The sequence below is a fragment of the Cherax quadricarinatus genome, chromosome 80 (assembly GCF_038502225.1).
Source record: "Cherax quadricarinatus isolate ZL_2023a chromosome 80, ASM3850222v1, whole genome shotgun sequence".
Taxonomy (NCBI): Eukaryota; Metazoa; Arthropoda; class Malacostraca; order Decapoda; family Parastacidae; genus Cherax; species Cherax quadricarinatus.
Genome location: NC_091371.1, coordinates 20,579,419 through 20,605,749, shown reverse-complemented (window position 1 = coordinate 20,605,749; position 26,331 = coordinate 20,579,419). Strand labels below are relative to the sequence as shown.

Here is a 26,331-nt window from a genome sequence, read left to right as displayed (position 1 = left end):
ATATATTTAGTTGGGTTAGGGTAAAATAAATTGTTCTTGTTATAATAAGGCTAGGTAAGTTTTCTAAGATTCTTTTGGTGCAAAATTATAAAATTTTACATTAACATTAATGAAAAAAATATATCTTTAAACGTATAAGAGAAATTTTTAGAAAGGACTTAATTTTAAACGAGTTCTTGTTAATTGACCAGTTTTACCTATTAGGCATGACACACACACACACACACATTATATATATATATATATATATATATATATATATATATATATATATATATATATATATATATATATATATATATATGCAATAAGATCACAGTAAACAGGTGATTTTCGAAATATGCAAAACAACCACTGTGAAAGAATAGAGAAATTCCAAGCGCATTCGTGACTACTCACATTATCAAGGCCAGGGTAACCGTGGCCAGTGACACCTACGCTACTCTGAGACTTCTCTCCCTGCTTTGGTTGCTCCCTTGCAACATTGCACAGCTCCTGATGACGCACTGAGAAGTGTGAAAGCACTTGAGCTAAAGATTCCACCCCCCCGTGGTTTGTCCTGCATAGTTAAGATCGCCCATCTGCGATTGTTTGCATATATATATATATATATATATATATATATATATATATATATATATATATATATATATATATATATATATACACATCGGCCGTTGTCCACCAAGGTAGGGTGGCCCGAAAAAGAAAAACTTTCGCCATCATTTACTCCATCACTGTCTTGCCAGAGGTGTGCTTACACTACAATCATAAAACTGCAACATTAACGCCCCTCCTTCAGAGTGCAGGCACTGTACTTCCCATCTCCAGGACTCAAGTCCGTCCTGCAGGTTTCCCTGAATTCCTTCATAAATATTACCCTGCTCACATTCCAACAGTACGTCAAGTCCTAAAAACCATTTGTCTCCATTCACTCCTATCTAACACGCTCACACATGCTTGCTGGAAGTTTAAGCCCCTCGCACACAAAACCTTCTTTACCCCCTCCCTTCAAATTTTCCTAGGCCGACCTCTACCCCGTCTTCTCTCCACTACAGATTTATACTCTAAGTCATTCTATTTTGTTCCATCCTCTCTACATGTCTGAACTGCATCAACAACCCCTCCTCAGTCCTCTGGATAATACTATTGGTAATCCCGCACCTCCTCCTAATTTCCAAACTACGAATTCTCTCCATTATATGCACCACACATTGCCCTCAGACACATTTCCACTGCCTCTAGCTTTCTCCTTGTTGCAACATTCACCACCCATGCTTTGCACCCATATAAGAGTGTTGGTATAACTATACTGTCATACATTCCCTTCTTTGCTTCCATGGACAAAGTTCTTTGTCTCCACAGACTCCTCAGTGCACCACTCACCTTTTTTCCCTCGTCAATTCTATGATTCACCTCATCTTTCATAGACCCATCTGCTGACACATCCACTCCTAAATATCTGAATACATTCACCTCCTCCATACTCTCTCCCTCCAACCTGATATCCAATCTTTCGTTACCCATTTTATTTTATCCTCATCACCTTACTCTTTCCTATATTCACTTTTAGTTTTCTTCTTTTACATACCCTACTAAACTCATCCACCAACATCTGCAACTTCCCTTCAGAATCTCCCACTGTATTCCTGAGCGTACTCCTTTTCACACCTTTATGCTAATGACCGTGACCCCACCAACGACCCCCACCCACGTACCTGCCCGCCGCGCCCTCGCGCCCGCCTGCAGCGCCCTCGCGCCCGCCCGCGCCCCTCGGTCGCGCCCGCCCGCACCTTCTGCAGCGTCGTCCGGATCGCCCCCGCTCCCCGAATTTTTTTTCGATTTTTTTCAAATTTTTTTTGAATTTCATTTTCTTGTGCTCTCCATCTCCTCGGATCAAGTTTTTTGGATTCCCTCCTATGGGGTTTCGAAATTCTTATGATCTCCTCGGATCAAGTTTTTCTCGAAATCATTAATACAAAGATTTTCCCCCCACACCACCCCCATCCCAAAATTTCTGCTCCAATTCCTCGGATCAAATTTTTCTCGAAATCAAAGACTCCATCTCCTTGGATCAAGTTTTTCTCGATACCAACTTTTTTGAGGGTCTCCTTCCCACTTTCACCCCCATCCCAAATTCTTTTCGAATTTTTTTTTGAATTTCTTATGATCTCCATCTACTCGAATCAAGGTTTTTGGGTTCCCCCCTATGGGATTTCGAAATTCTTATGATCTCCTCGGATGAACACCCTCCACCCACACCACCCCCATCCCAAAATTTCTGCTCCAATTCCTTGGATCAAATTTTTCTCGAAATCAATAATACCAAGTCTCCATCTCCTTGGATCAAGTTTTTTCTCGATAGCAATAATACAAAGATTTTCCCCCCACACCTCTCACCATCCACTTCTACCCTCTATGTCCAAGTATTTCTCCTCCATCTCCTTGGATCAAGTTTTTGGATTCCCCCCTCTCAGGGTTAGCATTTCAAATGAACTCCCCCTATGGGGCATGGTACTTTCTCTTACTACAGGTCTAAACAAGTGTAACGTCACCCCACCTGTGTTTACTCGGCGGTCAGTGACGTCACGTGATGACCTCACACATACAGGCTGAATCTTGTCGACTTCCCCCTATGTCAGTGACGTCACGTGATGACCCCACACACACAGGCTGAATCTTGTCGACTTCCCCCTACACGTTTTTCACTCTTAACCAAGGATAACCCAAATAATTTCACATTTTTTTCGTTAATACCCACAACAATCCACAATTTCTTTACAAAATACAACACAAGTCTAGACATTTTTCTCGTTTTAACTATTTCATCAGAAAAAGTCACCACAACACTTACAACTTATAACCACATTTCGATAAATTCACTAGTCACAATTTTACATATTACGAAGTTAATACGCACACACACCTCACTTTACTTTGAACACCTTCAAAACACTCTCATAAATCATTTGAATACTCACAAAAATACCTTTGAACATTTCCAAACAACAGTGAAACACTTCCAAAATATCATTTTGAGTACTCCCAAATACACCACTGAATACTAATACACCCACACCCCACAATTTTTTCTCGTTTTAACTAATTTCATCAGAAAAAGTCACAATAACAACCCACAACTTATAAACACTTTTCAGCATCTCTAGTTCGACAACAACACCCACAACCCACAACACCCACAACCCACATCACCCACAACAACAACCCACTTATAACATCTTTTCGGTATCTCTAGTTCGACAACAACACCCACAACCCACAACACCCACATCCCACAACACCCACAACCCACATCACCCACACCCCACAATTTTTTCTCGTTTTAACTAATTTCATCAGAAAAAGTCACAACAACAACCCACAACTTATGACCACTTTTTCAGCAACTCTAGTTCGACAACAACACCCACATCACCCCACAACAACAACCCACTTATAACATCTTTTCGGTATCTCTAGTTCGACAACAACACCCACAACCCACAACACCCACATCCCACAACACCCACAACCCACATCACCCACACCCCACAATTTTTTCTCGTTTTAACTAATTTCATCAGAAAAAGTCACAACAACCCACAACTTATAAACACTTTTTCAGCATCTCTAGTTCGACAACACCCACAACCCACATCACTCACAACCCACAACACTCACAACCCACAACAACAACCCACTTATAACATCTTTTTGGGTATCTCTAGTTCGACAAAAATACCCACAACCCACAATTTTTTCTCGTTTTAACTAATTTCATCAGAAAAAGTCACAACAACAACCCACTTATAACGTCTTTTCGGTATCTCTAGTTCGACAACAACACCCACAACCCACAATTTTTTCTCGTTTTAACTAATTTCATCAGAAAAAGTCACATCAACAACCCACAAGTTATAACCACTTTTTTGGTATCTCTAGTTCGACTACATTACCCACAACCCTCATCACTTACCAATTTATTCACAATTTATTCGATACAAATTTTTCCCCTTCTTTTTACTGAATCTTAAATGTAATACACATTCCTCTTTACATTACTAAAATTCTAATTAAATCCTCTCCATACCCATCTCCTTGTATCCACATAAATTGATATTATACTCACAACAACTAATCTCACTACCCAACTACTGCGACATGTTTCAACACCCTCCATTCTTTTCCAATATATCATAACTTTTCAATTCTATAATTTCTTTTTAAAATATTCACACATTACCTTTATTTTCAGTAAAATCCCCCCATATTTCATTAAATTTCTAATACAACCCTCCCCATACCCCTCTCCATCTCACCCACATTTCTTCACATCCACTCACCCATCTCCCAACACACCTCTTCTGAACACACACAAAAATCACATTTCACATCCACAAATGCATCTCATCACCCATCTCAAATCCACTAAAAACACTGTATCCAAGATATTCACAAAACTCTATGACCACCTAACACACACACACACAAACACACACACACACACACACACACACACACACACACACACACACACACACACACACACACCTCACTTTACTTTGAACACCTTCAAAACACTCTCATACATCATTTGAGACCACCTTTTCTCAAAATCTCTTAAGAAATATTCTCTCATCCACAACCTTTATCATCTCACTACAGAACAACCACAAGATTACTTCGAACACTCTCATAAATCATTTGAATACTCACATAAACACCTTTGAACATTTCCAAACAACACTGAAGCACTTCCAAAATATCATTTTGAATACTCCCAAATAAGATTTATCATCTCTAATTTATCTACACTTACACATTTCATTAACTGAAATTACCATACTGCTCCCTCATTCTCCAGACTTTACAACATTATCACAAAAACTAACTCATACACTTATGACATGAGACATTTTACCAAAACTAACACAAACACACCCACACACACCACACTTTACTTTGTACAACACCGAAAACAACATCAATTACCTCTGATTACTCCAAAAACATCATTTGAACACATTCAAAAACATCATCAAACTCCTTTGAATACTCCCAAAACACCACTGAATACTACCAAAACAGCACCGAATACTGCCCAAACAACACTAAAAATCACCAGAAACTAAGATCAACACCACCAACTAACACCCATTTTATAGAAATCCCCTCAAATCACTATAACCAAGACGATCCCACTCACCTCAAAACCACTAAGATCGCAGAAAACACTCATTTTTATAAACATTCACACAAAAAATCACCATCACCAACTCCATACAATATCTAATACACTCCTCTCACTACCACCAACACATACCAGCACAGATAGGGATACCTACCATGACATCACACTCCATCCTACGTTTACTTGGCGATCAGCGACGTCACACCCCACTTTTACTTCATTTAACTTAACGAGAGGAAGTTACTTGTTTCAACCTGTTATATCTCCAATATCTAAGATCACCACAATCAAGACGTTTACCAAATTCTATAACCCCTCCACTAAGATCACACATTTTTGTACACATTCTCTTAAAACATCATCATAACGAAGATCACTAATTATTCACACAAAAATCGCGATCACCAATTACATATCATGTTTACCATCATCTATCAACACTCATCTCCAAGATCACCAAAAATCTAAGATCATGCATCTCAAAACTACTATGATCACTGAAAACAGTTATTTTTTAAACATTCGCACAAAAATAAGACATACACAAAAATACCACGACACTTCCACCAACATCTATAACATAAATAACATGAGCACTATAACATATCACCATCACAAAAAAAAAAAAAATATTACACAGACACCCACAACTTATACATTTCAATCACAAATTTAAGACATGAGACATACACACTAAATCTAAGACATTCACCTCCAACTAAGACATACACATCTTAACTAAGACATACACCAAAACCTATACTTGACATACTGCGGTATGAATATTCATACTGCATTTATCATTTCTCACCTATGTTGCTTATCACATTCCTCATCCACATCATCCCTGAAACATCCTTTCTTATTCATTCCGTATATCTCCTAGAGTTGTTTTAACCCCGACGTCCCATCATGACATTAGGAGCCAGAGTGTAGTAGGTGGTGTTGGAGTGGTGATGGTTGCTCTGGCTCCTACGTCGTGATGGGCCGTCGGGGTTAAAATATCTCTAAGAGACATACGGATGAATAAGGAAGGATGTTTTAGGGATGATGTGGATGAGGAATGTGATATGCAACGTAAGTGAGAAATGATAAATGCGGTATGAATATTCATACCGCAATATGTCAAGTATAGGTTTTGGTGTATGTCTTAGTTGGAGGTGAATGTCTTAGATTTGGTGTGTATGTCTCATGTCTTAAATTTGTGATTGAAATGTATAAGTTGTGGGTGTCTGTGTATGATTATTTTTTTTTTGTGATGGTGATATGTTATAGTGCTCATGTTCTTTATGTTATAGATGTTGGTGGAAGTGTCGTGGTATTTTTGTGTGTCTTATTTTTGTGCGAATGTTTAAAAAATAAGTGTTTTCAGTGATCATAGTAGTTTTGAGATGCATGATCTTAGATTTTTGGTGATCTTGGTGATGAGTGTTGATAGATGATGGTAAACATGATATGGAATTGGTGATCGTGATTTTTGTGTGAATAATTATAAAAATGAGTGTTTTCTGTGATATTAGTGGTGGGGTCATAAAATCTGGTAATCGTCTTGGATATAGTGTTCTTAGATAATGTAGGGTACAACAGGTTGAAACAAGGTGGGTTGGGTGTGATGTTACTAACCACCAAGTAAACACAGATGGGAGTGTGACGTCACTGGAGGTGACCTCGCCGGTCCTGTGAGGTGTGACATCGTGTGTTGGTGGTAGTGAGGTGAGTGCGTTTAGATATTGTCAAATATGATTTTTTGTGTGAATGTTTATAAAAAATGAGTGTTTTCTGTGATATTAGTGATTTTTGAGGTAAGTGAATATGGGTGATTGTTGTTGGTGGTTGTCTTAGATTTATGTGTGTACAAGATATGTTTTCAGTTGATGGTGATCATGTACTAAGTGTACAAGATATGTTTTCAGTTGATGGTGATCATGTACTAAGTGTTTGCGTATTAGGCTTGTGTTCAAGTTTTTCTTTTTTTTGCGCTCATGGGGAGGGAGTTCTTGGTTATACTGATTTGAGGGAATTTCTATAAAATGGATGTTAGCTGGTGATGCTAAACTTAGATTCTGGTGATTTTGACGGTGTTTTGGTAGTATTCAGTGGTGATTTGGTAGTAATCAGTAGTGTTTTGGGAGTATTCGGAGGTGTTTGATGGTGTTTTTTGAAGGTGTTCAAATGATGTGCAGAGTATTTTTTGAAGATGATCAGTGGTGTTTTGGTGATGTTAAGAGATGGTTCAAAGTTAGTCAGTGTGTTAGTTATGGTAATGTCTCATGTCATAAGTGTATGAGTTAGTTTTTTTTTGTGCTAATGTTGTAAAGTCTGGAGAATGAGGGAGGAGTTTGGTGGATGAGATGTAATTTCGGTTAATGAAATGTGTAAGTGTTAATGAGAATGTAAATTGGTGGGTAAGTTAGAGAAGATAAAATGTTAGGTGATCTTAGTTTTAGTGATCTTCGTTATGATGATGTTTTAAGAGAATGTGTACAAAAATGTGTGATCTTAGTGGAGGGGTTATAGAATTTGGTAAACGTCTTGATTGTGGTGATCTTAGATATTGGAGATGTAAGAGGTTGAAACAAGTAACTTCCTCTCGTTAAGTTAAATGAAGTAAAAGTGGGGTGTGACGTCGCTGATCGCCAAGTAAACGCAGGATGGAGTGTGATGTCATAGGAGGTATTCCTATCTGTGCTGGTATGTGTTGGTGGTAGTGAGAGGAGTGTATTACATATTGTATGGAGTTGGTGATTGTGAATTTTTGTGTGAATGTTTATAAAAATGAGTGTTTTCTGCGATTTTAGTGGTTTTGAGGTGAGTGGGATCGTCTTGGTTATAGTGATTTGAGGGGATTTCTATAAAATGGGTGTTAGTTGGTGGTGTTGATCTTAGTTTCTAGTGATTTTTAGTGTTGTTTGGGCAGTATTCGGTGCTGTTTTGGTAGTATTCAGTGGTGTTTCGGGAGTATTCAAAGGAGTTTGATGTTTTTGAATGTGTTCAAATGATGTTTTTGGAGTAATCAAAGGTAATTGATGTTGTTTTTGGTGTTGTACAAAGTAAAGTGTGGTGTGTGTGGGTGTGTTTGTGTTAGTTTTGGTAAAATGTCTCATGTCATAAGTGTATAGTTAGTTTTTGTGATAATGTTGTAAAGTCTGGAGAATGAGGGAGCAGTATGGTAATTTCAGTTAATGAAATGTGTAAGTGTAGATAAATTAGAGATGATAAATCTTATTTGGGAGTATTCAAAATGATATTTTGGAAGTGCTTCAGTGTTGTTTGGAAATGTTCAAAGGTGTTTATGTGAGTATTCAAATGATTTATGAGAGTGTTCGAAGTAATCTTGTGGTTGTTCTGTAGTGAGATGATAAAGGTTGTGGATGAGAGAATATTTCTTAAGAGATTTTGAGAAAAGGTGGTCTCAAATGATGTATGAGAGTGTTTTGAAGGTGTTCAAAGTAAAGTGAGGTGTGTGTGTGTGTGTGTGTGTGTTAGGTGGTCATAGAGTTTTGTGAATATCTTGGATACAGTGATTTTAGTGGATTTGAGATGGGTGATGAGATGCATTTGTGGATGTGAAATGTGATTTTTGTGTGTGTTCAGAAGAGGTGTTTTGGGAGATGGGCGAGTGGATGTGAAGAAATGTGGGTGAGATGGAGAGGGGTATGGGGAGGGTTGTATTAGAAATTTAATGAAATATGGGGGATTTTACTGAAAATAAAGGTAATGTGTGAATATTTTAAAAAGAAATTATAGAATTGAAAAGTTATGATATATTGGAAAAGAATGGAGGGTGTTGAAACATGTCGCAGTAGTTGGGTAGTGAGATTAGTTGTTGTGAGTATATCAATTTATGTGGATACAAGGAGATGGGTATGGAGAGGATTTTATTAGAATTTTAGTAATGTAGGGAGGAATGTGTATTACATTTAAGATTCAGTAAAAAGAAGGGGAAAAATTTGTATCGAATAAATTGTGAATAAATTGGTAAGTGATGAGGGTTGTGGGTAATGTAGTCGAACTAGAGATACCAAAAAAGTGGTTATAACTTGTGGGTTGTTGATGTGACTTTTTCTGATGAAATTAGTTAAAACGAGAAAAAATTGTGGGTTGTGGGTGTTGTTGTCAAACTAGAGATACTGAAAAGACGTTATAAGTGGGTTGTTGTTGTGACTTTTTCTGATGAAATTAGTTAAAACGAGAAAAAATTGTGGGTTGTGGGTGTTTATCTGGAGTTTATCTGGAGAGAGTTCCGGGGGTCAACGCCCCCGCGGCCCGGTCTGTGACCAGGCCTCCTTAGGTCAGTGTCCCAGGATGCGACCCACACCAGTCGACTAACACCCAGGTACCCATTTTACTGATGGGGAACATAGACAACAGGTGGAAAGAAACACGTCCAATGTTTCTACTCTGGCTGGGAATCGAACCCAGGCCCTCACCGTGTGAAGCGAGAGCGTTAACCACCAGGCTACCAGGTGTTGTGGGTATTGTCGAACTAGATACCCAAAAAGATGTTATAAGTGGGTTGTTGTGGGTGTTGTGGGTTGTGAGTGTTGTGGGTTGTGAGTGATGTGGGTTGTGGATGTTGTTGTCGAACTAGAGATGCTGAAAAAGTGGTTATAAGTTGTGGGTTGTGACTTTTCTGATGAAATTAGTTAAAACGAGAAAAAATTGTGGGGTGTGGGTGATGTGGGTTGTGGGTGTTGTGGGATGTGGGTGTTGTGTCTTGTTGGTGTTGTCGAACTAGAGATACCGAAAAGATGTTATAAGTGGGTTGTTGTTGTGGGTGTTGTGGGGTGATGTGGGTTGTGAGTGTTTTGAGTTGTGGGTGTTGTCGTCGAACTAGAGTTGCTGAAAAAGTGGTTATAAGTTGTGGGTTGTTGTTGTGACTTTTTCTGATGAAATTAGTTAAAACGAGAAAAAATTGTGGGGTGTGGGTAATGTGGGTGTTGTGGGATGTGGGTGTTGTGGGTTGTGGGTGTTGTTGTCGAACTAGAGATACCGAAATGATTTTGTAAGTGGGTTGTTGTTGTGAGTGTTGTGGGTTGTGGGGTGATGTGGGTTGTGAGTGTTTTGAGTTGTGGGTGTTGTGGGTTGTGGGTGTTGTTGTCGAAATAGAGTTGCTGAAAAAGTGGTTATAAGTTGTAGGTTGTTGTTGTGACTTTTTCTGATGAAATTAGTTAAAACGAGAAAAAATTGTGGGGTGTGGGTGATGTGGGTTGTGGGTGTTGTGGGATGTGGGTGTTGTGGGTTGTGGGTGTTGTTGTCGAACTAGAGATACCGAAAAGATGTTATAAGTGGGTTGTTGTTGTGGGTGATGTGGGTTGTGGGTGTTGTGGGTTGTGGGTGTTGTCGAACTAGAGTTGCTGAAAAGTGATTATAAGTTGTGGGTTGTTGTTGTGGGTGTTGTTGTCGATCTAGAGATACCGAAAAGATGTTATAAGTGGGTTGTTGTTGTGGGTGATGTGGGTTGTGGGTGTTGTGGGTTGTGGGTGTTGTTGTCGAACTAGAGATATCGAAAAAAGACTTGATTCTGTTGTAAGTGTTCGTGTGTGTTTGGTTTGTGTTTTGTTTTTGCGTTCATGTTATATCTTAGTTGGAGGAGAGTGCGGCGTCTGGTTGTCTTTGTTGTGGACGTTTCGCCATCCAGTGGCTGGCTGGATGGCGAAACGTCTACATTGGGGATGCCCGGGTGTTGTGCATGTGTCATTTCATCCTGTCGGTATTATATACAATTCTTGTACTACTACTACTACCTCCACCTCTTCCTGCCTATATATAGCCGTCCTGCTCCACCTCTGTTAGTGTGACTTTGTCAATGGTCCAAGTCGGACCGAAACGTCGTCGTAAGCTTCTCTCTTTTATGTGCGGGTTATTTGTGTATCGTTCCAGTCACGGTATTGTGCCTTTTTGTTATTTATTTATTTTTGTACTCATAGAAATTGGTAATCGTTTTGGTCATAGTGATTTGAGGGGTTCTGTGTGAAAATGGGTGTTAGTCTGTTATGTTGATCTTAGTTTATGGTGATTTTGGTGGTGTTTTGACTGTATTCAGTGGTGTTTTAGTAATATTCAGTGGTGTATTTGGGAGTACTCAAAATGATGTTTTGGAAGTGTTTCACTGTTGTTTGGAAATGTTCAAAGGTATTTTTGTGAGTATTCAAATGATTTATGAGAGTGTTTTGAAAGTGTTCAAAGTAAAGTGAGGTGTGTGTGCATATTAACTTCGTAATATGTAAAATTGTGACTAGTGAATTTATCGAAATGTGGTTATAAGTTGTAAGTGTTGTGGTGACTTTTTCTGATGAAATAGTTAAAACGAGAAAAATGTCTAGACTTGTGTTGTATTTTGTAAAGAAATTGTGGATTGTTGTAGGTATTAACGAAAAAAATGTGAAATTATTTGGGTTATCCTGGGTTAAGAGTGAAAAATGTGTAGGGGGAAGTCGACAAGATTCAGCCTGTGTGGGGTCATCACGTGACGTCACTGACATAGGGGGAAGTCGACAAGATCAGCCTGTATGTGTGAGGTCATCACGTGACGTCACTGACCGCCGAGTAAACACAGGTGGGGTGATGTTACACTTGTTTAGACCTGTAGTAAGAGAAAGTACCATGCCCCATAGGGGGAGTTCATTTGAAAGGCTTACCCTGAGAGGGGGGAATCCAAAAACTTGATCCAAGGAGATGGAGTCTTTGTATTATCGAGAAAACCTTGATCCAAGGAGATGGAGGAGAAATATTTGGTGTGGAAGTGGGAGTCCATTTTGAATGCTTACCCCCAGAGGGGGGAATCCAAAAAACTTGATCCAAGGAAGTAGAGCAGGGAATTTGAGATGCAAGTGGTGTCATGTAGGGGGGGGGTAATGGAATGAATGCATAATCGGGGAATATGGGAGTAAAGGAGTATGTAGGCAGGAGAGAGGCAGGCGAGGTGGTAGGAGTGAGATGATTAGCGGAGGTTGGTAGGTAAGGGAGAGGACAGGCAGGCGAGGTGGTAGGAGTTGACAGGAGAGGTGAGCGGTAGGTAGGTAATGTGAGGTCACTGGTGACTACAACTTCACCTCTCATTACTCTACCCTCGCACTACTCACCCTCTCACTACTTTAACTAAACATAAATAAATGGAAATAAGAAATAACGGGGACAGTGAATATTACTATTCTACTCAAACACAGTTTATTATTAAGTCCTTGTACAATAATATATTTGGGAACAGGAGTACATCATTGGGGTTTAGATAAATGGGGTGGTACACATAAGCAGTGAGACAGGGAACACAATCAACTTGACGAAAATGAATATAACTTACAATATAGTACAGACGACAGTTCACTACAGGAACTAAGCCACAGGTCCCAAGACCTACACAGCACAAGTACTGCTCCAAGCCAGTACTCTGCCCAATGTCTCCAACAGTCTCCTCCAGAGACTTCAGCAGCCTTCTCCCGAGCCCTGCACCCCAGCAGCAGCTCTGCTCGAAGTCTCTGCTCAGGAGCTCTGCACCCCAGCAGCAGCTCCGCTCGAATCTCCTGATCATGCTCTTCCTTGGGCTTTTATGGTGGTCCAAGCACCCTCCACAACCACGTGTACGACCTGACGCCTAGGTCTGACGCCGTCAAAAACAAAAGACCTCAGACGTGGGCGTGGCTACAGACGTTTGCCAAGGCAAGGTGTGACCATATAATTGGTTAAATTAGGCCTCCCCAGAGACCTCACAAGCCCAGCTGAACTACATCACATCCCCCTTTCTCCCCCTGTTTAAAATATCTGAGAACTAGGACAATTTGTCCTAAGTTATTAGACTATTTTAATCCTAACCCATTAAATCTATTACAATACAAAGACAAAATTATTCAATTACATATATTTCCCTCAACCTCCTCAACTCCCACAAGGCAACGTAATCAGTACACCTCGCAGTTGACCAGCATAATAGTTGCTCTCTGGTGCAAAGCCTCCTTACCCGTCATTTCTTCTCCTTAAACCTAAATATCGGGCTCCAGTGCCTTCCCTACTTCTACTAGAAATGCACTAGCCAATGCTAGTCACCCTCGCACATTAACCATTGGGCCAAACCTCTCTAGGCTTCTATGGCGTGGAAAACTGCTCCAATGGGTTGCATTCTTTCAAGTAACTGCAACTGGACCACTTCACGACCACCAAGGTCGCATTTTCGGCACACTTCACATGCACACTACAACATCTGAAAATCGAGACAGGGCAGGCATCGCAGCTAAGACCCTCCATTATCCTATGCCACTACTAGGATTCACTGGCCTCATAAAACAAGGCGGCCATAATCACTGGACCGTTTCCAAGGTCACCTTATTTCACACAGGTAACACTAACACTTCTGGCAAGTCAAAGGAGGCTAGGGACATCTCACACTCTTAATTGTCTCTCATGGCTGGCAGTGCATCCCCGCATACCGATCGTACAGGTCGACCAGCAAGGCAGGATACACCTCCATACCGCCCTTGATAGCAGGCTGGTCCCAGCAGCTGGAGTCCATCTCCGCGGCTCACGTCCTTCCACATCTCCGAGGATGGCAGCTCCTTCATAGTAGATTCTCCTGTCCTGGCACACCAGCCAGGATCCCTCACACACCAGTGCAGCATCACCGCCATCTCCTCCTGAGCTAGGCAGCATCGCAGCATCACAGCATGGCTACTGCATCACAGCACAGTCCCAACATCTCAGCATCCCGGCACGGTCCCAGAATAGCAGACAGCATCACAGCACGACCACAACATAGCAGACAGCATCACAGCACAGCCACAGCATAGCAGACAGCATCACAGCACGGCCACAGCATAGACAGCATCACAGCACGGCCACAGCATAGCAGACAGCATCACAGCACGGCCACAGCATAGCAGACAGCATCACAGCACGGCCACAGCATAGCAGACAGCATCACAGCACGGTCACAGCATAGCAATGAATGCATAATCGGGGAATATGGGAGTAAAGGAGTATGTAGGCAGGGGAGAGGCAGGCGAGGTGGTAGGAGTGAGATGATTAGCGGAGGTTGGTAGGTAAGGGAGAGGACAGGCAGGCGAGGTGGTAGAAGTTGACAGGAGAGGTGAGCGGTAGGTAGGTAATGTGAGGTCACTGGTGACAACTTCACCTCTCATTACTCTACCCTCGCACTACTCACCCTCTCACTACTTTAACTAAACATAAATAAATGGAAATAAGAATAAATAATGGGGACAGTGAATATTACTATTCTACTCAAACACAGTTTATTATTAAGTCCTTGTACAATAATATATTTGGGAACAGGAGTACATCATTTGGGTTTAGATAAATGGGGTGGTACACATAAGCAGTGAGACAGGGAACACAATCAACTTGACGAAAATGAATATAACTTACAATATAGTACAGAGGACAGTTCACTACAGGAACTAAGCCACAGGTCCCAAGACCTACACAGCACAAGTACTGCTCCAAGCCAGTACTCTGCCCAATGTCTCCAACAGTCTCCTCAGAGACTTCAGCAGCCTTCTCCCGAGCCCTGCACCCCAGCAGCAGCTCCGCTTGAAGACTCTGCTCAGGAGCTCTGCACCCCAGCAGCAGCTCTGCTCGAATCTCCTGATCATGCTCTTCCTTGGGCTTTTATGGTGGTCCAAGCACCCTCCACAACCACGTGTACGACCTGACGCCTAGGTCTGACGCCGTCAAAAACAAAAGACCTCAGACGTGGGCGTGGCTACAGACGTTTGCCAAGGCAAGGTGTGACCATATAATTGGTTAAATTAGGTCTCCCCAGAGACCTCACAAGCCCAGGTGAACTACATCACAGTGGGAGTTCATTTGAATGCTTACCCCCAGAGGGGGGAACCCAAAAACCTTGATCCGAGGAGATCATAAGAAAATGAAATAAAAAAAAAAAATCAAACAAAATTGGGATGGGGGTGAAAGTGGGAAGGAGACCCTCAAAAAAGTTGGTATCGAGAAAAACTTGATCCAAGGAGATGGAGCAGGAATATTTGGGGGTGGAAGGAGGGGTACCCAAAAAATTTGATGCAAGGAGATGGAGAGCACAAGAAATTCAAAAAAAATCGAAAAAAAAAATCGGAAAAAATTCGGGGAGCGGGGGCGATCCGGACGACACTGCAGAAGGTGCTGCAGAAGGCGTGGGCGGGCGCGAGGGCGGGGCGGGTGGGGGTGTGGGGGTTGAGGGCGAGGTGGTCGAGGGCGAGGTGGTCGAGGGTGAGGTGGTCGAGGGCGAGGTGGTCGAGGGTGAGGTGGTCGAGGGTGAGGTGGTCTCGAGGGCGAGGTCAAGGTCATTAGCATAAAGGTGTGAAAAGGAGTCCCCTCAGGAATACAGCGCTCAGGAAAGGGAGCCACTCAGCCGCAGCCCTTTTCAGGAGGAGCCACTCAGCCCCATACGTCGCTCAGCCGCTTTCAGTACTACTTATATATATATATATATATATATATATATATATATATATATATATATATATATATGTCGTGCCGAATAGGCAGAACTTGCGATCTTGGCTTAAATAGCAATGGTTATCTTGCCATTAGGACAAGTGAAAATTTGTGTATGCAATAATTTCGCCAAAATCATTCTGAACCTAACGAAAAAAGTATATTTCACTGTGTTTGTTTAGTATTAAATTATTGTAAACAAATCTAAAATATATTTAGTTGGGTTAGGCTAAAATAAATTGAGCTTGTTATAATAAGGTTAGGTAAGTTTTCTAAGTTCCTTTTGGTGCAAAACTATAAATGTTTACATCAACATTAATGAAAAAAATATATCTTTAAACGTATAAGAGAAAATTTTAGAAAGGACTTAATTTTAAATGAGTTCTTACTAATTGACCAGTTTTACATATTCGGCACGACATATATATATATATATATATATATATATATATATATATATAGATATATATATATATATATATATATATATATATTCAGTGTCAAGCTTCTACTAAATAGCTTTATTATTAAAATTAACAGACCGCTGAAAAAGATAACTTACTCAATAAGAATATGTCTGATGCCTCGTATTCATGCGAGGTCGTCAGTCCCTAATATCCCGTGAACCTTCTCCCTGGCCTACACATAAGACATTTCTTCCTACTGCTCAGCAATCTCTTGTCTGAGTCCAACATCAATTAGCCAGTGGTTGTTGCTCTCAAAGGCTGATATAAGGGCCACTGGCTACTTACCTTCACAAGTCCTTAGCCACACCGTCTTGCCGTGCCCCAGCCACAAGGGGTGCGGCAAGACAAACAAATGAAAACAATCATTAATCATTCTAACCAGTTATGCAACGCTAAGCTTAGTAGTGGTCGCTGCTTCAGTGGACCGCCATAGGGCCATTAATAGCAGTTCCACATCATATATCGAAAGGAAACAGTGCGGGTATGTGGCATTTTATTAATGAAGACTTTTCATCTATTAGCACTTATCAATTCATAGAGTAACACGATGATGGGTATATATATAGTGGTCGGGGAGAGGTCTTGATGTAAACAAATGCTACTGCATGCGATTAGCAGACCGAGAAGGTGATTGCAGAATAAGACTCAGAGGCTTCAGTGTCTGAATGATCCAGTTTTGAGCAGTGTCGTCTTCTCTGTCTCAGCTGAAAAGTCCCTAATAGACGAAACGTCTACAATACTAAAACGGCAAAACCCCCAAGCTGTGTCATTACATTCTACCATTATCCCCACAAATGAGGTAGTTGAAGTTCTATCAATAAAGATCGAGAACCAAAACCTAGTCATTGTGGTTGTATACAAGCCACCAGATGCAACCTCCCAACAGTTCAAGGAACAGCTACTGAAAATCGATTACTGATTGGAAAACCTTCCAGCTCCATCCCCAAACATCTTACTGCTTGGTGATTTCAACCTAAGGCATACAAAATGGAAAAATGTAGCAAATAATGTTATAGCTGAAACAATCCCCGGAGGTAGCGCAGATGAAAGGTCTCACACACATGAGCTACTAAGTCTCTGCGAAAAACACACCTTAAGCCAGCAGATAGTGGAGCCAACAAGACTAGAAAACACACTTGACCTTATCTTCACAAATAATGAGGACCTGATAAGAGACATAAGAATATCAAAAACAACTAATTCCGATCACAATCTAATCGAAGTCCAGACGTACATGCATAGGGGTCCTGAACAGCAGAATGCATGTACCGGTGAAGGTGTCTTCACAAAATACAATTTCAACAACAAGAACATCAACTGGGACCAGGTAAACCATGTCCTAAACGAAACATGTTGGGAAGATGTCTTAAATGACATGGACCCAAACCAGTGCCTTGAAAGGATCAACTTCCTGGTAGCCGAAGCATGTTCTAGGCATATTCCCCTAAGAAAGAAGAAGAGCAGGAGTAAACTGGAGAGAAAAAGACGCTCCCTCTACAGAAGACGACGAAGAGTCACTGAGCTCCTCAGGAGTGCTAGAATATCTGATACACGAAAGGAGGTGCTGACCAGGGAAGTGGAAACTATCGAACTTAAGCTAAATGACTCTTACAGGAACCAGGAGAGGCAGGAGGAGCTTAAAGCTATTAGTGAAATTGAAAGAAATTCAAAATATTTCTTTTCATATGCCAAAAACAAGGCAAATACCACATCTAGTATCGGGCCCCTTACTCAGACAGGATGGGACTTACACAGACGACAACAAGGAAATGAGTGAAATATTGAAATCCCAGTACGACTCTGTGTTTAGTGAACCACTAATCGGTCTGAGGATCGACGACCCAAATGATTTCTTCATGAATGAGCCTCAAAACTCCATAAATGTATGCCAGATTTCCGACATTACCCTAACTCCGATAGATTTCGAAAAAGCCATTGACAACATGCCTATGCACTCAGCCCCGGGCCCAGACTCGTGGAACTCTGTTTTCATTAAGAACTGCAAGAAACCCCTCTCGCGTGCCCTAAGTACACTATGGAGGAGGAGCTTGGACATGGGTGAGATTCCACAGTCACTTAAAACACCGGATATAGCCCCGCTTCATAAAGGTGGCAGCAAAGCATTAGCTAAGAACTATAGACCAATAGCTCTGACGTCCCACATCATAAAAATCTTTGAAAGAGTGCTAAGAAGCAGGATTGCAAATCACCTGGATTCCCAAAATCTGCACAATCCAGGGCAACATGGGTTCAGGGCAGGTCGCTCCTGCCTCTCACAACTACTGGATCACTATGACATGGCCTTGGATGCACTGGAAGAAAATCAGAATGCAGATGTAATATACACAGACTTTGCAAAAGCATTTGACAAATGCGATCATGGTGTAATAGCCCATAAAATACGTGCTAAAGGAATAACTGGGAAAGTGGGGAGATGGATCTTCAACTTCCTAACAAATCGAACACAAAGAGTAGTGGTCAACAGAGTTAAATCGGAGGCTGCCATAGTGAAGAGCTCTGTTCCACAAGGCACAGTACTCGCCCCCATCTTATTCCTTATCCTCATATCAGACATAAACAGAGATATACACCACAGCACCGTATCATCCTTTGCGGATGATACTAGGATCTGCATGAGGCTGTCATCTGCTGAGGACGCGGTTAACCTCCAAGAAGATATAAACAAAATTTTCCAGTGGGCAACGGTAAACAATATGATGTTCAATGAGGACAAATTCCAACTACTCCGTTATGGAAAACTGGAGGAGATAACTAGAACAGAGTATACTACTGACTCCGGCCATACAATAGAGCGGAAAAATAATGTAAGGGACCTGGGAGTAGTAATGTCTGAGGATCTCACTTTCAAGGATCACAACAGTGCCACGATCGCACGTGCAAAGAAAATGATAGGATGGATAATGAGAACTTTCAAAACGAGAGATGCCAAGCCCATGATGATCCTTTTCAAATCACTTGTTCTCTCTAGGCTGGAATACTGCTGTACATTAACATCTCCATACAAAGCAGGTGAAATCGCAGATCTAGAGAGTGTACAGAGATCCTTTACTGCACGTATAAGTTCTGTCAAGCACCTTAACTACTGGGAACGCTTGAAAGCACTTGACTTGTACTCGTTGGAACGCAGGAGGGAGAGATATATCATAATCTACACTTGGAAAATCTTGGAAGGAATGGTCCCAAATCTGCACACAGAAATCACTCCCTACGAAAGTAAAAGACTGGGCAGGCGATGCAAAATGCCGCCAATAAAAAGTAGGGGCGCCATTGGTACACTAAGAGAAAACACCATAAGTGTCCGGGGCCCAAAACTGTTCAACAGCCTCCCATCAAGCATTAGGGGAATTGCCAATAAACCCCTGGCTGCCTTCAAGAGAGAGCTGGACAGATACCTAAAGTCAGTGCCGGATCAGCCGGGCTGTGGCTCGTACGTCGGACTGCATGCGGCCAGCAGTAACAGCCTAGTTGATCAGGCCCTGATCCATCGGGAGGCCTGGTCGTGGACCGGGCCGCGGGGGCGTTGATCCCCGGAATAACCTCCAGGTAACCTCCAGGTAACCTACACCAGCCCCCGTCCTTGGTTCAGCGCTACTGAATCGGTTATTTTACGACTAAGACCCGCGTTAGTATTTACCTTTGACGAATATACTAAGAATACTGATAACCCACTCACACCACTGAGTTCAGCACCATGGCTTACCCTTCTTTCATTCGTTTTCTTGGACATCCTTTTAGCGGCACCGTTACAAGGCCGGCACAGCTGAACACGTCATCATATGACAAAAACTAGCCTCATGCTTTTTCCTGACTAATACACTAACAGAAAACACACAAATGTATCTCCTGAAGAGGGTCCCTTGCTAGACGGAAAATGTGTGCTTTATTTTCCTGCTGTTGAATATGGTGTCCGGGTTCGATTCCCGGCGAGGGGAGAAACATTGGGCGTGTTTCCTTACACCGGTTGTCTATGTTGCCCAACAGTAAAATGGGTACCTGGGTGTTAGACGACTGGTGTGGGTCGCATCCTGGTACAAAATTTACCTAATTTGCCCGAAATACTCTGCATAAGAAGCGGGTTTCTAAATAGTTGTATGTCATTTATGTCAGCTAGGCCTGTATACATGAACAAGTACTTATAGAAATAAAGATATTATTATTATTATTATACCTGAAGTATACCTGGAGGAAGTTTCGGGGGTCAACGCCTCCGCTGCCGAGTCTGTGATCAGGCATCGCTATGGACCATCTATGAAACTAAAATTAGGCCTACTTGTAAAACCTTCTCTAAGATGAGCATGAGAGAGCCACTAACCTGGAACTCGAACTTGGGGAACTGGTCGACGGTGTTGACATCTGTCTTGGGAGCCATGATGGCCCGGCACTGGTGGGCAGGGACGGACTGCCCAGGACCGTCATCCTGGACCTCACTCTGCCTCTCTGCCCTCCGCTCAGCCCCTGTTCCCCTGGCGGCCTCCTGCGGCTTATCCTTCAGCAGGTGGGAGTTAGGAGTGCCCGAAGAGTAGTAGTACACATACACCAGGGCGCAAGCGGCGAGCAGGCCCAGAAACGAGAGCCGCAGCCACCCGCGGCGAGGGACCATCTTAACCATTGTGGCTACCTGGTGCTCTCGTGAGCCTTCACTCTCACAAGTCTGTTTTCTATTAATAATTTTGTCTGTTCCAATTTTGAAATTCTCTAAAATAAATCTTTATCACGTCACTACTGATACACACACACACTCAGGCTTCTGATTTATCAATATTCTCTAAGCACAAGAAGACTATCACTATTCGTGGTAGGCCACCGATAGCTGATTTAAATCTTAGAATGAAAGTTTGAGATAAGCGTCTTGAAAATGTTATTTAGGCTAGACGATCATCAATGTCAACGCTACGATATTCTGTCACTCTCTACGGACATTTACGTCGTATGTATAACCAGCCTTAGCATTTTTAAATCCAGTGAAAATAAAATACTCTTCAGCATTCAATATTTAAACCGCTTTTCCGACTTATTACTTCTTGTGAAGCGCTAAACTCCTTTGGGTCATACAGCACAAGTATTAGTGGAGGCTCGAATCTTTGACTGTTGAGCACGAGGCTATGCTATGCCGAAGTACTGAAGTGTGATTACTGTCACTTCAACGAGTCAAGTTAAATGCTGCAACTTCACGGTGTACAGACAGTCGAGTGATAAATGATGACTTGGTCAAATTCCTCATTAAATAAACATCAGTGAGTGGCAACTAATGGTTCCAGCCTTAATATTCCTCGTTAAACTGTTACTCTGGATTACCTTTAACACTAATGATGCGAGAGGAGGATATGACTCTCTCAATTAACGGACTAACATAGTCCATAGGTTACTCAGTATTTAAGACCAACATGACTTTCGTGACAAAATGGAATACAATTTGATGTGTTGATACAGTGATGAATCAACAGGGCGTTGGCTGGAGTGGCCCACGGGTAGTGTTGACCCTCAATATGCTGTGTCAGCTGCGTTGTCAGCAGGCAGCTCAGGCAGAATCACAGCACCATGTAGAAGGAACAGCGATCTGCACACCAGATTCAATCTTCACTTGTCACTGCCATCTCAAGGCTTATAAAAATCCTTTTTGAATTCAAAGTAATATTCTTAGAAGCTCTTAGGCGCTCCTTACAGCATTTGATTTTGCTGTTAAGTCTTCAGTCCCACGAATCTTGAGAACCATAAAACAATGAAAAGGTGCAAGTCGTAAACTTTCCCTGCTCTCTCCTTTTGAGAACTTGCCCATAAATCGTGGTCTAACTGTCCTTCCTCGTGACTAAGCACCAATTTCCATAATAATTCTTCGCGCCGTCTGTCGATGGACGTCCGGGTTTTCCAAAAATTTTTGTTGCCTAAATAATGACTTTAAATTGTTGCAGTTCTCTCCTTTTCTACAACTTTAGACGGGAATGTTACAAGAATTTTGCAGCACAGGACTATATTTCTGTACACTGAGTCGGATATTTTAAATATAAATTTCTTATCAAACATTTGGTTTCAGTATCACAGATGATCGGTGTTTCCCGGCACCAACTTCACGGATCACACATCACTATACACTGCCAAACACAAACTTCAAAACGTTAACAAGAATTTACGATGTAATATAATATGAAATACTGATGTATACATAAAAACAAATTAAAATCCAGATTTTTTTCTAATTTACATATAAATTAACACCGATTACTTAAAATCCCCAAAAGTTAAGTTCAACCAACAACAACAGCGATATAATATTAGGCAATATATTGAGCTACGAATTCTCACACTGCAACATACGTCTTCAATGGCGTCTACTATGACGTGCCAACATGCTGGGTCAATTGTTTCATCAGATGTCACTGGGAAAACGTTACAGATAGCTATTGAACGTGTAGCTCGAGGATAATACTGCGTGGCTCCTTCATAAGACAAGGGTCAGGGATGTTAGGACGGTGGCAGCGTGGAGCGGCAGGAAGGAGGTGGCGGCAACGCCATCAACACACACTCACAACACTTGGGTCCTCACACGATGGCCCCTCTCAAGCTGAGGGTCGAGAGAAAGAGAGAGAGATAGACAGAGAGAGATAGACAGAGAGAGAGAGAGAGAGAGAGAGGAGGAAGATGACAGTGTGGCGAGGCGTCTATCTGCCTGTGTGTGTTTGCCTGCCTGCTTCCTGGGTCAGCAGAGTATCAAGGAGGGCGTCACTGAAGGGAATGATGCCGCTCTATCCTCCAGCCGCCATCGATTTCGCTCATAGACGTATTCCCCGTTTCTCTTGTGGGTTACTGCGCTCGGAAGGTCGGCTCACTGCTCTCGCCTCAACGCACCAGCGTGATAAAAGAGTATCCTTCCTCCTCACACATCCGGAGCGTCAAAGGCCAGAAACAAATCAGAGGGAGGCTGCAGGTAGTGTGTGCTGGTGCAGCGAGCCTCTGGGCGTAATCTCATCGCCTCCGTCTCTGATGTTTCACCCACTCTTCACTCCTGGGATGCCAGTGCTGCAGGGGAGAGAAAATAACATTAGGGCTCGTCAAAATAAAACTTTTAAGTCGTGTCCGCGGACTTTAAACATTGTTGGGTGGGACCTCCTTCCTCTTAGGACGTCTGACAAAAGTATTTATTGGTGACGCTCATTCAATAACATTTAAAGTGAATTATTTACAGTCAACATTAAAAGGGATGTACAAACTTATATGTATAAACAGTTGTGTATGTGTAATTATATGTATACACTTGTGTAAATTCTACTTGGGTATTCCAAGGGTACCCATAAAGTAACTGCATGTTACTTACCAGGTATTTATGCCTTAGTGTCCGTTCTTTCAGTAATTTCTATGTGCATATTTCTTTCTGTGTGGTGATATTTGCAGTTATCAAGCAGTTCTCCAACCCTCTTCCTTCTGTAAAGTCTCCTATTTATGTTTTTTTTTTTTTTTAACTTTCCTGGTGCCGTACATATGCTTCTGCAATCCGTTTTTCTCTGCACTTGTTTGGGTTTACGGTGCATAGGACAGTTTCCAAGGGAATGTTTGATGAAGAATTAGAAACATGTAGAACATCTGGGTATCTTTAGTAAACCGTAGACGCTTAGCCATTCATTTGCTTTATCAATGCAAATTCAAACTGGAAGACAGTAGAACTATACACAAAAGATGAGGTAATCAGTCCCTCAGCCTTGGAGTTGATGAAGAGTACCATTGTCGTGAAGAGTCTGAAGCACAGGCATGCTTGTGCTTCAGACGACTATAGTGCTCTTCAACAGCACCAAGGCTATGGGACTGATTACTTCATCTTTTGTATAGAGTTCTACTGTCTTCCAATTATGTCCTTGAATTTGTATTGATAAAGCCACTGGATGACGAAACGTCTACAATAAAGATACCCAGATGTTGCACATGTGTCTAATTCGCCAATGTTTGATGGTGCCTTGTTTATGCTGTCTCTGTCAATTCTCTAATTGTTGAAGCTGAATTCCTTAAACATCCTCTCACGCCGACACTTGCTTAAGCTCCCTACACCCGTGCTGTCTGATCTGCACTTCCGTGAGGTTGCAATCTGTGTGTTGGAGATTGTTATCTCCCTGATAAGCTCATGTGCAAATACGACATATTATTTTAGCAACGTTTCGCTCTCCAAGAGCTTTGTCAAGATCAACTTTAACGTATTTTCATATATAATAGGATTTCTTATCGTTGGTTCAAAACAAACCTGAAGAACATTCAAGGAATCTCTGGTATTTACCTGGTACTTCCTGGTACAATACTACATGGGAGTTCTCTGGTATTTACCTGGTACAATACTACATGGAAGTTCTCTGGTATTTACCTGGTACAATACTACATGGAAGTTCTCTGGTATTTATCTGGTACAATACTACATGGGAGTTCTCTGGTATAAACCTGGTACAATACTACATGGGAGTTTTCTGGTATTTACCTGGTACAATACTACATGGGAGTTCTCTGGTATTTATCTGGTACAATACTACATGGGAGTTCTCTGGTATAAACCTGGTACAATACTACATGGAAGTTCTCTGGTATTAACCTGGTACTTCCTGGTACAATTTCAGGTACAATACTATTGCGTATTCTCTTCCGCTTTACATTTAGAGGTTGAAATATCAAAGATATTCGGTGTAGTTTTTCTAGTGTTTTCTAAGCAGCTGCCTATCTGTTCGGTGATTCCTTTCTTATTTCTGATTGTTGCTCGTATACAAAGCTCTCGTTTACCAGGATTCAATTCTCCACGTTCTTCCCAGCAATTTCACCATATCTTTCAATTTTACCAGATCAGTGCAAGTGAGTGAATCTTTCTGATGTAAGCTTATTCCTTGCAACTTATTCAATATTTCACTGTATACTGGAGTCTTAATGTTAGTTTCTATGAGCGGACATTAATGTATGGAACTTTACTTTTCATATTAGTTTGTATGCCCCTGACACAGGATATAGGCTCACCTATCTGTGCTTTTGGCGCTGATTAAATTGGCAAATTTAGTAATGGTGAAACTGCGAGTGCAGTAATTTTTCCACTCGCTCTCGAGTGCTTGGTGTTTTGGATGTCTCGTATACACTCATCTCGCTGCTGGGTAGCTAGTGTAGGCTTGAGGGACTGATCATCTTCTCTTCGAGGGTGACATACCTATCTTACCTGTGATGAGTTACGAGTCTTTCTACTCCCGGAGCCCGGCCACGGGCCAGGCTCGTCTGGTGAAAATTTGGAACTAGTAATGTGCAAAGAAATAGGGGCAAAGTTATTTCTTCTTTTCAGTCCAGGGATTCGATCTCACCGTAGCCCAGTGATGAGAGACGCGACTCTCACCACTGGGCTACAGCTGATCACGTTCAAAACTACTGCTTCCAGTGTTGTATTCTCCAGTGTCTCGACTGCCTGTTATGCAGAAGAAACGTTTAGGTAATGAATTTATCCACGGGTTATAAATGTGTTATATTCATTAACTCTTATTCTGTCTAGTATGGTTAATATCTGTAGTATTTGGGTTTATGTGTGACTTGTTTTATTTTCCCTATCAACTGTATTTCTAACGGTCTGTTGAGAACATTTTTTTGTGCCCTTTTGTCATTTTTTTAGAAGGCCTGGTTTGGGACTGTGTCGCGGGGGCGTTGACCTCCAAAAACGACTCTAGGTAAACTCCAGGTTTATCTCTCACATGAAAAAAACTTAGTTTAAAACGTTTCAGTTCCCTTCATTTGTCACTACTCAAAAAAAAAAAAAAACAACGGAGTTTAAAACGATCCAGTTCTCTTTACGTGAAACACTGTCATCAATGTTGAAGACTGAGATACTAAATCATTTATCACACTGTCATCAATACATATCTTCCCGTTGAGACTCAACAGGTACCGGTACTACCAACATATCTGGAGCTGGTTACCAGTATAACCAACATATCTGGAGCTGGTTACCAGTACTACCAACATATCTGGAGCTGGTTACCAGTATAACCAACATATCTGGAGCTGTGACGAATGGTTTTGAAAACCGACAAGTTGAAGAATTGAGACACTTATGCAACACATGGGAATCTTTATTGAAGAAACGTTTCGCCACACAGTGGCTTCATCAGTCCAATACAAAGTAGAAGTGGATAAGGAGAGTAGAAGTTTGAGGTAATCAGTCCCTCAACCTGGAATTGATGTGTTCCAGGTTGAGGGACTGATTACCTCAAA

At 41.6% G+C, this 26,331-nt stretch overlaps 1 protein-coding gene across 4 annotated transcripts in view; it reads right to left on the bottom strand.

Annotated features, from left to right (window-relative positions):
- LOC128702342 (alpha-mannosidase 2) overlaps window positions 1–26,331 on the bottom strand; it is a 996,737-nt gene that overhangs the window by 730,203 nt on the left and 240,203 nt on the right. For 3 of the 4 annotated variants that reach the window (XM_070102234.1, XM_070102232.1, XM_070102233.1), the window contains exon 2: window positions 20,435–23,136. In XM_070102234.1, the coding sequence (XP_069958335.1) occupies window positions 20,435–20,731 (297 nt within the window). In that variant the 5' untranslated portion in view covers window positions 20,732–23,136. The remainder of the gene's footprint in view (window positions 1–20,434; window positions 23,137–26,331) is intronic. The other variant, XM_070102235.1, reaches the window with a different exon arrangement.